Source organism: Pongo pygmaeus, chromosome 17, assembly GCF_028885625.2.
Source record: "Pongo pygmaeus isolate AG05252 chromosome 17, NHGRI_mPonPyg2-v2.0_pri, whole genome shotgun sequence".
Classification (NCBI taxonomy): Eukaryota; Metazoa; Chordata; class Mammalia; order Primates; family Hominidae; genus Pongo; species Pongo pygmaeus.
In genome coordinates this window covers 50,716,162-50,730,336 of record NC_072390.2, presented here as the reverse complement: position 1 = coordinate 50,730,336, position 14,175 = coordinate 50,716,162, and the positions used below count along the sequence as shown (strand labels likewise).

Here is a 14,175-nt window from a genome sequence, read left to right as displayed (position 1 = left end):
GGGGTTTCACCATGTTGGCCAGGCTAGTCTCGAACTCCTAACCTCGTGATCTGCCCACCTCGGCCTCCCAAAGTCCTGGGAATACAGGCATGAGCCACCGCGCCCGGCCTCCTACTCTCCTTTTAAGATGCAGCTCCAAACTCACCTCCTCCCTGAAGCCCTCTGTGACACATTCCAGGTGTAGAGGATTCTGCCCTTTGCATAGACCTTTATTACATCTCTTACGTTGTAGCATCGCTATCTGCTGGCGATTGATCTCACCAACTGAGACTCCAAAGGACCAGGACTAAGGCTTAATTATCTCAGCCAGCCTCCTGAAAACCCAGCAAACCCCAGGTAGGCAATGGGTGCTATGAATAATTGGCACTTAGAGATTTCACTGCTGCTCACTTCTCCAGATGATTTACAAGGGTGGTACACAGGTCCTGACAAATCCCACTCCTTTCATGTCTCTACTCCTGGAAATGCCTATTTCTCTCTCCCCTTTAATCATGTCTCTAAGTTTATCCATACCCCAACCACCACCATCTAACTTCAATAAAATGAGTATAAATCTATTCCCGTTTTCTATCACACAGCAACTCAAATTCTTAACAGCCTATGGCATGAAAATCATCAGAACTTTAAAAACTCTAAGTACATTACATCCTTTGACTCCTTTCTAGAGCATACACTTTCAGGGATTTGTAGGTTAAACTATGCAGGGCCTTAGACCCAGTTTTAAGTCCATATATGGTCAAATGCTATTTGTTTGGTTTATTTATGTTTTAGAAACATGAAACATAAAATATTGCTGTCGGCCAGGCTGGAGTGCTGTGGTGTGATGATAACTCACTGCAGCCTCGAACTCCTGGGTTCAAAAGATCCTCCCATCTCAGTCTCCCAAGCAGCTGGGACTACAGGTGCATGCCGCCACACCTAGCAATTTTTTTAATTTTTTTTGAGACAGAGTCTCGCTTTGTCACCCAGGCTGAAGTATAGTGGTGTGACCTCAACTCACTGCAACCTCTACCTCCCAGGCTCAAGTGATCCTCCCACCTCAGCCTCCCAAGTAGCTGGGACTATAGGCATGCACCAGCATACTTGGCTCATTTTTGTATTTTTTGAAGAGATACGGTTTCATAATTTTTGTATCTTATTTTGCAGATATAGGGTCTTGCCATGTTGCCCAGGCTGGTCTTGAACTCCTGGGCTTAACCAATCCTCCCTCCTCGGCCTCCCAAAGTGCTGGGATTACAGATGTGAGCTACCACGCCCAAACTCTAAATGCTATTTGGATTACAAACTAGTTCCTCTGGGAACTGATCACTAGGCCAGGTAATATCTGAACAAACTGGTAATCATTCATTCATTCATCTAGCCATGTATTGAGCAACTACGTGCCAGGTGCTATTTTAAGCATGGGGAGACAGCACTGAAGAAAACAAGCAACAATCCCTATCCTCATAGAGATTGCTTACATCTACTAAAAGGAAAACAGAACAAAATAAATGAGCAAAATATATAGTCAGAAGAATGTGAAAAAAAGGTGCCACTGAGAGAAATGAGACAGGGAAGGTTGCTACGTTGCTGCAGATTCAGGTACAGGGTGCTGTTCTGAAGAGGGTAGTCAGCCAGGCTTCCCTAAGAAGGTGACATTTGAGCAGACACATGAAAATGATCTTTTCTGCACATCTGGGACTGTTAACTTTCAAAGTACTTTCATCTCTACTGCCTCACTTCATCCTAACAATGGCTTAAGGTGGGAAAAATTGCGGAAACTTTTAAAAGTCTGAGGAGCTGAGGTCTATAGAAGTTGAGGCACCATGGGGTTCAAGGATCTACCAAGGTCACACCATTGTTTGGTGATAGAGCTAAAAACTAGCAAGCCAGGTTTCCTTGCTTCCAGATCCAATCTGAGGACATAGCAAGATATTAGGGTTTTTATTTAATACAATTGGATTAATTGTGCTTTTGAACATGCAGGACTAAGGCTGAATGTTTGGGCAGAGGCTGGGCAGCTGGCTTTATGCCCTCCTTAGCCTCCTTAAGAGGATCCTGGAGCCCATTTCGCCTGCTGACCTGGGGCTACTGCAGTAGGTTTCTGCTAAAGGCTGACGACCCCTGCTTTCCATACACGAGCAAGTCACCCGTAAGTGCAGTTCATGGGCTGTTTTGATGTGTGCAAGGGTAAGCCAGGGTTCCTGTTCTCTACGAACCAATTCAAAATGTAATACCTTTTCCATGTTTCTTCTTTGCATTCCTTTGAGAGTTTGAACTTTGTTTGATCAAATGACAACGACGGCCAAAAAATGTTGACAACCAGCTTGAAATTTTTTCTCCACAATCATAAGTACTTACTCTGGCAAAAGAGAGAGAGAAAGAGTGAACTGTTACATAGTATTTATTTAAATAATAATCTGAATTGCAAAAAGTTTGATTACAAAATAAAATAAAACAAAACATTGCATGAGTCCTGAAGAGAAGGCAGCCTGAAGTGACAGATGCTGCAAGGAGATTTCCAAGGCAGGAAGACCTGCCATCTGGGGCTTATGCGAAGCTTTCAGACCAAATAAAAAGCTTCAACATTTCTCCTGGAAAGACCTTTTTACTATTAATTATTGACACAGAGAACCACAAAGCTTAGAATTTGAGAACTTCCAGAGTGATATGTTGCTTTCAGAAGCCCTTGAACCCAGAAATGTGTCCTATTTTTTCACTATGGGCCTGATTGAAATATTTTTCCTCACATGAACTGACGTGTTTGGTTTGTAAAATGAACACTGTGCCTGTGAGTTACAGATATAAGTACTGCATTTATCTATCTGGTGTTTGAAAACTCAAGAATCCTCTAGAATTTTGTTTATCCAAAATGTATTGTTCTGACTGAAAATGTGCTAAATGAATGTGTAAGTTGGTGACATTGGTGGAAGTACTGACGAGAAGATGTAGGGTGTGCTTCACCCTTTAGCCTCCAAGGCGGGGACCAGTGCCCAGGATGCTCCACTGTGTCAAGCACGATCATCACATCATCACCTTTGTGCTTTCCTGGGGGTATAGCCCTTCACACTCCCAGAGTGATCCTCTGCCTATCACCCAGAGCACTAATGACTGGGGTTCAACTTGGATGTAGCTTTAGCATTTAACATACCATTTCCTGCCTTGCATGATAGCATATGTTCAGGGCAGTGCACAAAGACGTGCAATATGGTTTGATACCACGCAGTATCACCATCTACTGAGCACAGACCTACCCACTAATGAGTGCATTGTGTTAACTGGTAGGCAATCAGCACTTTGTAAGTTTTTTATTATACATAAATCTTTAGTGAAGCGTTATATAGTTAACTGTTTTAGTATATGGGCGGGGGTGAAAGGGGAATTGGTTGATGCTTAAGATAGGATAAATTTCCCAAGATTGGAAAATTTGCTATTCCACATGTATTCAGGTACAGATAAGATTAGGTAACAAGGGATGCAGACATTTGATTTATTCAATAAAAATACTTAGAAACATGTACAATCAATAAACAAAATAGCAATGCTATTACATTCAACCCCACTTTACATTTCCTAGAATTCAGTAGATGATTTATCATCAGCAACCCAGATTAGATAATAACCCATAATATGGGTATATAATCTATGAGTTATCACCTGAAAGCTAGGCTTTAGAAACCTGAGAGATGTCTTGATAACCCCCCTCACCCTCAGCCTCCTTATCCAATCATCAGCTAGTTCAGGTTATTCTATTTCCAGAATATATACCTGCAGCTTCCTGACTTTCTCTCTGACCCTGGTCCAAGCCTCCATCTTGTCCCACCTATGTTGCTAACACAGGTGCTTATGTGGCCTTCCTGCTTGCACCCCTTCCCCCTTCCAACCACTCCACAGGCACCAGCCAGTCTTCTCAACATGCAAATCAGGTCTTTTCCCTCCCTATGAGGCCTCCTCTGGAGTGTTGCAGTGCCCTCTAGACTGTTCCTTCTGTGTCACCTTTTCTTCCCACCCCACACTGTCCTCTTGACACTGTCCCAGGCTCTGAAGGGAACAACATGGGCATTCTAGTGGGAGGGACTAAAGATCAATAAACAGATATATATTAACCTGGAAACAACAAAGGCAAAGGAGATGAATACAACAGGGGAAATGAAGAGGGAGAGGCTAGTTTCTGTGGGTAGTCATGCGGCCCTTTGAGAAGGTGGCTTTTGAGCAGAGACCTGTTGGAGATGAAACTGCCAGAGGTGAGAGAACAAGCCCTGTGGAGGTATAACTAGGGGAAGAGCACCAGGCAGAGGGAACAGCAAGTGCAAAGACCTGAGAAGGGAGCATGCTTGGGAGGTTTGAAGAGCAAAAAGCCAAGAGTGTGGTTAGAGAGAAGCATGCAAGGGAGCAATGGGCAGCAACTGGACTGAAGGGTAGCAAAGGATAGATTGCATAGGGCATTACCCTCTTCCCCCTCTGTGCCAGCCTGTCAATAAAGCTGAGATTTTCACCTGCTTCAGAGTCTCACCTGTCAGCACAGACCCTGCTTTGGCGAATCTGAGTCCGTTCACTATTTTCCTCAAGAGGCATCTCTATAGGCTCCATCCCTAATGAACAAAGGTTAAAAACAAATTTATCATTAAGTAAAAACAACAGCTACTTGACTTCAAAATATACTACAAAGCTATAGTAACCAAAACAGCATGGTACTGACACAAAAATAGACACATAGACCAATGTGACAGGATACAGAACCAAAATATAAATCCACACATTTACAGTCAGCTGATTTCTGACAAAGGTGTCAAGAACAAACATTGGAGCAAGAAGAGTTCTCTTCAATAAATGATGCTGGGAAGACTAGATAACCATATGCAGAAGAATAAAACTAGACCCCTATCTTTCACCATATACACAAATCAACTCAAAATGGACTAGAGACTTAAATCTAAGACCCCAAATTATTAAACTACTAGAAGAAAACATTGGGGAACTGCTTCAAGACATTGGTCTGGGCAAAGAATTTTTGGATGAGACCTCAAAAGCATCAGCCACAAAAGCCAAAATAGAGAAACAGAATTACAGCAAACTAAAAAGCTTCTGCACAACAAGGGAAACAACAGAATGAAGAGACAACCAACAGAATGAGAGGAAATGTTTGCAAAGCATCCATCCAGCAAGGGATTAATAACCACATATATAAGAAAATCAACAACTCAACAGTGAAAAAAAAACAAGTAATTCAATTTTTTTAAATGAGCAAATAATCTGAATAGATATTTCTTCAAAGAAGACACACAAATGGCTAATCGATTTTTTTTTAATGTTCAACATCACTAATCATCAGGGGAATGCAAACCAAAACCACAATGAGATCTTACCCCAGTTAGAATGGCTCTTATCAGAATGACAAAAAATAACAAATGCTGGTGAGGATGCAGAGAAAGGGGAACTCTTACACACTGTTGGTGGGAATGTGAATTAGTACAGCCATCATGGAAAACACTACTGAGGTTCTTCAGAAAACTAAAAATAAAAATACCGTATGATCCAGCAATCCCACTTCTGGGTATTTACCCAAAGGAAAGGAAAATCAGAGGAAAAAAAGAACAGTGGATAGGAGACAGGACTAATGTACAGCTCCCAGTTAGACGGACAGAACAGCACATAGAGACTCACACTGTGAACTTTTGCTCCACGAACCACTGCAGGAACATATCAGGAAAACTGATAGAATTCATAGACACTTTGAAAGAAGCAGCTTGCTGCTGCAAACACCACAAGATAGCCAAAAATTTGAGTTCCCAAAGCGTGAGAAGGCGAGAAGTTGGCCTCTGAACACATCCCCATTGGGAAACCTGAAAATCCAGATCACAAGAGAAGGATTTAACCTTACCTAGAGCTGAAATGGATTTAGGGAGCCAAGCAAAATATAAAAGTAGAAGAAGCAGCGGGAAGAGCCCTGTAGGGACTCCTGGTCTTCAGATTGAACCCCAAGAAAGCCATTCCTGGACTTATCTCACAGGGGTCCTTGAGGAAGGGAAGGCAGCCAGTGGAATTGGAGAGGGGCCACAGGGTGAAGGAAGCTCCTAGCTTGACTTTGTAATAATTTTAACTGAGCACAAACTTTCTTAAGTAGAATCCAGAGGAGAAGACAAATGGGAAGTAAAGATACAAGCGTAGAAGCTGCAGCCAACTGTCCTGGCAGGCAGGGAGGAGCAAGGCCTGAGATCCCTGCTTGCTTTCTCAGCAGGAGGCTTGTAGCCTGGGGCAAGATCTCAGCCCTGCTTACCAGATGCCTATACAGAAACCTCAGTGCTGCTGGGGAGGCACAGTGGGAGTGAGACCGGCCTTGCTGGCTGTGTGGGAGCTGGGTGAGGTCTTTCAATGCCAGCTTTCCCCCATGTCTCTGGAGACCTATTTGACACAGCAGAAACAGCCATAATTCCCCTGGGAACATAACTCCATTTGCCTGAGAACCAGCCCCCCACCCCCAGAGTGGCCACAGCAAGTCCTGCCCAAGGAGAGTATGATCTCAGACCCACCTAACCTGCCCCCACCTGATGGTTTTTCTCTACTTGCCCTGATAGCCAAAGACAAATGACATGATCTCTTGGGAGCTCTATGGCCCTGTTCATTACCTGAGAAACCCAATACCTAGCCTAGCCAAGGCAGGGCAAGATTATATCCCCCTTCTACTGCTGCGGCTGCTGCTCTCTTGAAAGCACCACCTTCTGGCTGGAGGCCAAGCAACTCAAGCCATTACAGCAACTCATAAGAGAACAACTCTGCTCCAAAGAAGGAGAAAACAACAGCTAATTTCACCACCTGCAACACCCTGGTTAACCAGAGGTCCTGAGTCTGTCCATGTGACAACTTCACTGCTAGCATAACCAGCATTCAAGAAAACCACCACACTAAACAAAACTACAACCAAGGACTAAAACCAGCACACTAAAACAAAACTACAACCAAGGACTCCCACAGAGTCCGCTTTACTGCCCTGCCACCTTCACTAGAGCAAGTGCTGGTATCCATAGCTGGAAGACGTGAAGATGAATCACATCACAGGACTCTCTGCAGACAGTTCTTAGCACCACCCTGGAGCCCCAGAATCCTGCTGAGTGGCTAGAACCATAAGGGCAATAACAATCACTGCAGTCTGGCTTTTTAGAAGCCGTATCCTTAGAGGAAGGGGGAGAGCACCACATCAAGAGAGCACCCCAGGACAAAAGAATGTGAATAGCAGCCCTTGAGTCCCATATCTTCCCACAGAAAGAGTCTACCCAAACGGGAAGTAACCAGAAAAGTCATTCTGGTAATATGATAAAACAAGGTTCTATAACACCATCAAAAGATCACTCTAGCTTTCCAGCAATGGATCTAAACCAAGAGGAAATTTCTGAATTGCCAGAAAAAGAATTCAGAAAGTTGACTATTAATCTACTTAAGGAGGCACCAGAGAAAGGTGAAAACTAATTTTAAAAAATTTTTAAAAAATACAGGATATGGATGAAAAAGTCTCCAGAGAAATAGATATCATAAAGAAAAGATGATCACAACTTCTGGAAATGAAAGACACTTATAGAAATGCAAAATCCACACAAAAGTTTCAGCAATAGTATTGAAAAAGTAGAAGAAAGAACTTCAGAGCCCAAAGACAATGCTTTCAAATTAACCCAATCCAAAAGACAAATAAAAAAGAATTTTAAAAAATGAACAAAGCCTCCATGAAATTTCAGATTATTTTAAATGACCAAACATAAGAATAATTGGTGTCCCTGAGGAAGAAGAGAAATCTAAAACTTTGGAAACCTTATTTGAGGGAATAATCAAGAAAAACTTCTCTGATCTCACTAGAGATCTAGACATTCACATATAAAAAGCTTAAAGAACACCTGGGAAATTCATTGCAAAAGGATTATCACCTAGGCACATAGTCATCAGGTTAGCTAAAGTCAAGATAAAGGAAAGAATCTAAAGAGCTGTGAGGCAAAAGCATCAGTAACCCAAAAGGAAAACCTAACAGATTAACAGCAGATTTCTCAGCAGAAACCTTGCAAGTCAGAAGGGATTGGGGTCCTATCTTCAGCCTCCTTAAACAAAATAATTATCAGCCAAGAATTTTGCATCCAGTGAAACAAAGCTTCATAAATGAAGGAAAGATAATTTTTTTTTTAAGAAAAAGAAATGCTGACAAAATTTGTGACTACCAATCCAGCACTAAAAAAAAAATGGTAAAAGAAGTCCTAAATCTTAAAACAAAACTTTGAAATACACCAAAAATAGAACCTCCTTAAAGCATAAAGCTCACACAGCTTATAAAACAGTAACACAATTAAAAAAAGGTATTCAGGCAACAACTAGCACGATGAATAGAACAGTACCTCATATCTCAATAGTAACATTTGAATGTAAATGGCCTAAATGTTCCACTTAAAAGAGGCAGAATGGCAGAATGGATAAAAATCCACCAACCAAGTATCTATTGTCTTCGAGAGACTCACCTGACACACAAGGACTCATATAAACTTGATGAAAGGGGTGGAAAAAGATATTCCATGAAAATGGAAACCAAAAGTGAGCAGGAGTAGCTATTCTTACAGCAGACAAAACAAACTTTAAAGCAACAACAGTTTAAAAAGACAAAGAGGAACATTATGTAATAATAAAAAGAACAGTCCAACAGGAAAGTGTCCCAATCCTAAATCTATATACACCTAACACCGGAATTGGAGTTCTCAAATTTATAAAACAATTGCTACTAGACCTAAGAAATGAGATACATGGCAACACAGTAATAGTGGGGGACTTCAATACTCCACTGACAGCATTAGACAGGTCATCAAGACAGGTCAACAAAGAAACAATGGACTTAAACTATACCCTAAAACAAATGGACTTAACAGATATTTACGAAAATTCTACCCAACAACTGCAGAATGTACATTCCTTTAACTGGCACATGTAATATTCTCCAAGATGAACCATATTATAGGCCATAAACAAGTCTCAATACATTTAAGAAAATTGAAATTAGATCAAGTACCCTTTCAGACCACAGTGGAAAAAGATTGGAAATTAACTCCAAAAAGAACTCTCGAAACTATACGAAGACATGGAAATTAAATAATCTGCTCCTGACTGATCCTTGGGTCAACAATGAAATCAAGATGGAATTTAAAAAATTCTTTGAACTGAACGATAACAGTGACACAACCAATCACAACCTGTGGGATACAGCAAAAGTACTGCTAAGAGGAAAGTTCATAGCACTAAATGCCTACATCAAAAAGTCTGAAAGAGCACAAATAAATAATCTAAGGTCACACCTCAAAAAACTAGAGAATAAAGAACAAACCAAACCCAAACCAAACAGAAGAAAAAAAGAAATAACAAAGATCAGAGTAACACTAAATGAAATTGAAACAAACAAAAAACAACACAAAAGATAAATAGAACAAAAAGCTGGTTCTTTGAAAAAAATAAACAAAATCAATAGATCATTAGTGTGATTAACCAAGAAAAGAAGAGAGAAGATTCAAATAAGATCAATTAGAAATGAAATGGGCAATATTACAATTGAAACCACAGAAATACAAAAGATCATTCAAGGCAACTATGAACACCTTTATGCACACAAACTAGAAAACCTAGAGAAGATGGATAAATTCCTGGAAATATACAACCCTCCTAGATTAAACCAGGAAGAAATAGAAACTATGAACAGACCAATAACAAGTAGCGAGACTGAAATGGTAATAAAAAAACTGCCAACAAAAAAAAGTCCAGGACCAGGTGGATTCACAGCTGAATTCTGTCAGACATTCAGAGAAGAACTGGTACCAATCCTGCTGAAACTATTTCAAAAGGCAGAGACAGAGGGAATCCTCCCTAAATCATTCTATAAAGCCAGTATCACCCTAATACCAAAACCAGGAAAGGACATAACAACAAAAAAAAGAAAACTACAGACAAATATCCCTGATGAATATAGATGCAAAAATCCTCAATAAAATCCTAGCTAACTAAATTCAACAGTATATCAAAAAGATAATACACCATGATCAACTGGGTTTCATACCAGTGATGCAGTTTATGTAAGTTTAACTTACATAAGTCAATAAATGTGATATGCCACATAAACAGGAGTAAAAAACAAAAATCATGTGATTATCTCAATAGATGCAGAAAAAACATTTAACAAAATCCAGCAATGCTTTATGATTAAAACCCTCAGCAAAGTTGTAGCCAGAACAATCAGACAAGAGAAAGAAATAAAGGGCATCCAAATCGGTAAAGAGGATGTCAAACTGTCCCTGTTTGCCAATGATACAACTGTATACTAAAAAACCTTAAAGACTCATCCAAAAAGCTCCCAGATCTGATAAATGAAGTCAGTAAAGTTTCAGGATACAAAATCAATGTACACAAATCAGTAGCACTGCTATACACCAACAGTGACAAAGCTGAGAATCAAATCAAGAACTCATTCCCTTTTACCACAGCTGCAAAAAAAATTAAAATATTTAGCAATATACCTAACCAAGGAGGTAAAGATACCTACAAGGAAAACTACAAAACACTGCTGAAAGAAATCATAGATGACACAAACAAATGGAAACACATGTGATATGGTTTGGCACTATGTCCCCATCCAAGTCTCATCTTGAATTGTAATCCCCACTCATAAAGGGAGGAAGGTGATTGGATCACAGGGGCAGTTTCCCCTATGATATTCTCATGACAGTGAGTTCTCATGAGATCTGATGGTTTTATAAGTGTTCGGAAGTTCCTCCTACCCCCTTCTCTCTCCTGCCACCATGTGAAAAATGTCCTTGCTTCCCCTTCACCTTCCACCATGATTGTAAGTTTCCTGAGGCCTCTCCAGCCATGTGGAACTGTGAGTCAATTAAACTGCTTCCTTTATAAATTACCCAGTCTCAGATATTTCTTTATAGCAGTGTGAAAATGGACTAATACAGTAAATTGGTACCAGGAGTTTGGGGCATGGCTACAAAGATACTTGAAAATGTGGAAGAGACTTTGGAACTAGGTAATGGGCAGAGGTTAGAACAGTTTGGAGGGCTAAGAAGACAGGAAGATGTCAGAAAGTTTGGAACTTCCTAGAGACTTGTTGAATGGTTTTGACCAAAATGCCGATAGTGATGTGGACAGTGAAGTCCAGGCTAAGGGAGTCTCAGATAGAGATGAGGAACTCGTGGGGAAGTGGAGCAAAGGTCACCTTGCTATGCTTTAGCGAAGAGACTGGTAACATTTTGCCCCTGCCCTAGAGATCTGTGGAACTTTGAACTTGAGAGAGATGATCTGAAATTGGAACTTATATTTAAAAGGGGAGGGTAGCAGAGCATAAGAGTTTGGAAAATTCGCAGTCTGTGCTATAGAAAAGAAAAACCCATTTTCTGGGGAGAAATTCAAGCCTGCTGCAGAAATTTGCATAAGTAACCAGGAGCCGAATGTTAATTGCCAAATCAATGGGGAAAATTGTCTCCAGGGCATGTCAGAGATCCTGGTAGCAGCCCTTCCCATCACGGCCCGGAGGCCTAGGAGGAAAAAAATGGCTTCGTGGGTCAGGCCCAGGGCCCCACTGCTGTGTGTAGCCTCAGGATTTGGTGCCCTGCATCCTGGCCACTCGCAATCCAGCTGTGGCTAAAAGGGCCAAGGTACAGCTTGGGCTATTGCTTCGGAGGGTGCAAGCCCTGAGCCTTGGTGGCTTCCATGTGGTATTGGGCCTGTGGGTACACAAAAGTCAAGAACTGAGATTTGGTAACCTCCACCTAGATTTCAGAGGATGTGAGAAAATGCCTGGATATCCAGACAGAAGTCTGCACAGGGGTAGATCCCTCATGGAGAACCTCTGCTAGAGCAGCACAGATGGGTAATATGAAATTGGAGATTCCACAGAGTCCCCACAGGGGCATTGCCTAGTGGAGCTGTGAGAAGAGGGCCACTGTCCTGCAGACCCCAGAATGATAGATCCACCAGCAGCTTGCACTGTGCACCTGGAAAAGCCCCATCACTCAACTTCAGCCCATGAAGAAGTTGCCCAAGGCCATGGGAGCCCACCTCTTGCATCAGTGTGATCTGGATGTGAGACATGGAGTCAAAGAAGATCATTTTGAACCTTTAAGATTTAATGCCTGCCCTGCTGGATTTCAGACTTACAAGGAGACTGCAGACCCTTTGTTTTGGCCAATTTCTCCCATTTAAAATGGGTACATTTACACAATTCTTGTACCCCATTATATCTTGGAAGGAACTAACTTGTTTTTTCTTTTACAGGCCCCTAGGTGGAAGGGACTTGCCTTGTCTCAGATGAGACTTTGGACTGTGGACTTTCGAGTTAATGCTGAAATTAGTTAAGATTTTGGGGTACTGTTGAGAAGGCATGATTGCTTTTGAAATGTTAAAAGACATGAGATTTGGGAGGGGCCAGGGGCAGAATAATATGGTTTGGCTCTGTATCCCCATCCAAATATCATCTCAAGTTGTGATCCCTAGGTATCAAGGGAGGGAGGTGATTGGATCATGGGGACAGTTTCCCCCATGCTGTTGGCATGATAGTGAGTAAGTTCTCATGAGATCTGATGGTATTATGAATGTTTGGAAGTTCCTCCTTTGCCCTTCTCCCTCTTGCCACCATGTGAAGAAGGTCCTCACTTCCCTTTGCCTTCCATCATGATTGTAAGTTTCCTGAGGCTTCCCCAGCCATTTAAAACTGTGAGTCAATTGAACCTCTTTCCTTTATAAATTACCCAGTCTCAGGTATTTCTTTATAGCAATGTGAAAACAGGCTAATACAACAATACAAATGGACTAATGCTCATAGATGGCTAGAATCAATATTGTGAAAATGACCATGCTGTTAAAAGAAATCTACAAATTCAATGCAATTCCCATCAAAATACCATCATCATTATTCACAGAACTAGGAAAAAATGATCCTAAAATTCATATGGAAACAAAAAAATAGCCCACTTAGCCAAAGCAAGACTAAGCAAAAAGAAAAATCTGAAGGCATCACATTACCCAACTTCAAACTATACTACAAGGCTACTGTTACCAAAACAGCATGGCACTGGTATTAAAAAGCAGGCACACAGACCAATGGAACAGAATAAAGAACCCAGAAATAAAGCCAAATACTTACAGCCAACTGATCTTCGACAAAGCAAACAAAAACAAAGTGGAGAAAGGACACCCTATTCAACAAATGGTGCTGGGATAACTGGCAAGCTACATGTAAAAACATGAAAATGGATCCTCATCTCTCACCTTATACAAAAATCAACTGAAGATTGATCAAAGACTTAAATCTAAGACATGAAACCATAAAAATCCTAGAAGGTAACATTGGAAAAACCCTTCTAGATATTGGGGTAAGCAAAGAATTCATGACCAAGAACCCAAAAGTAAATGCAACAAAAACAAAGATAAATAGATGGGACCTAATTTAAAAAGCTTCTGCACAGCAAAAGAAATACCCAGAAAAGTAGAGACAATCCACAAAGTGAGAGAGAATATTTGCAAACCATGCATCTGACAAAGGACTAATATCCAGAATCTACAAGGAACTCAAACAAATCAGCAACAAAAAACAAATAATCTCATCAAAAAGTGGGCTAAGGACATGAATGGAAATTTTTCAAAAGAAGATATACAAATGGCCAACAAACATGAGAAAATACTCATCATTACTAATTATCAAGGAAATGCAAATCAAAACCACAATGTAATACCACCTTACTCCTGCAAGAATGACCGTAATTTAAAAATTGAAAAATAATCGATGCTGGCATAGATGTGGTGAAAAGGGAACACTTTACACGGCTGGTGGGAATGTAAACTAGTAAAACCACTATGGAAAACAATATGGAGTTTCCTTAAAGAACTAAAAGTAGAACTACCATTTGATCCAGCAACCCTACTACTGGGTATTTACCCAGAGGAAAAGAAGTCATTATATAAAAAAGACATTTGTACACATATGTTTATAGCAGCACAATTCACAATTGCAAAAATATGGAATCAGCCTAAATGCTCATCAGCCAATGTGTGGATAAAGAAAATGTGATGTGTGTATACACACACACAAACACCATGGAATACTACTTAGCCATTAAAAGGAACTAAATAATGGCATTTGCAACAACCTGGATAGAGTTGGAGGCCATTATTTTTAGGGAAGTA

At 40.7% G+C, this 14,175-nt stretch overlaps 1 protein-coding gene across 2 annotated transcripts in view; it reads right to left on the bottom strand.

The window, feature by feature from the left end:
• The window catches only part of MOCOS (molybdenum cofactor sulfurase), a 75,219-nt gene that overhangs the window by 15,445 nt on the left and 45,599 nt on the right, over positions 1-14,175 (bottom strand). For both annotated transcript variants that reach the window (XM_054461337.2, XM_063653600.1), the window contains exons 10-11: positions 4,493-4,571; positions 2,217-2,341 (exon numbers count right to left, since the gene is read on the bottom strand). In XM_054461337.2, coding sequence (XP_054317312.2) covers positions 2,217-2,341; positions 4,493-4,571 — 204 coding nt within the window. The remainder of the gene's footprint in view (positions 1-2,216; positions 2,342-4,492; positions 4,572-14,175) is intronic.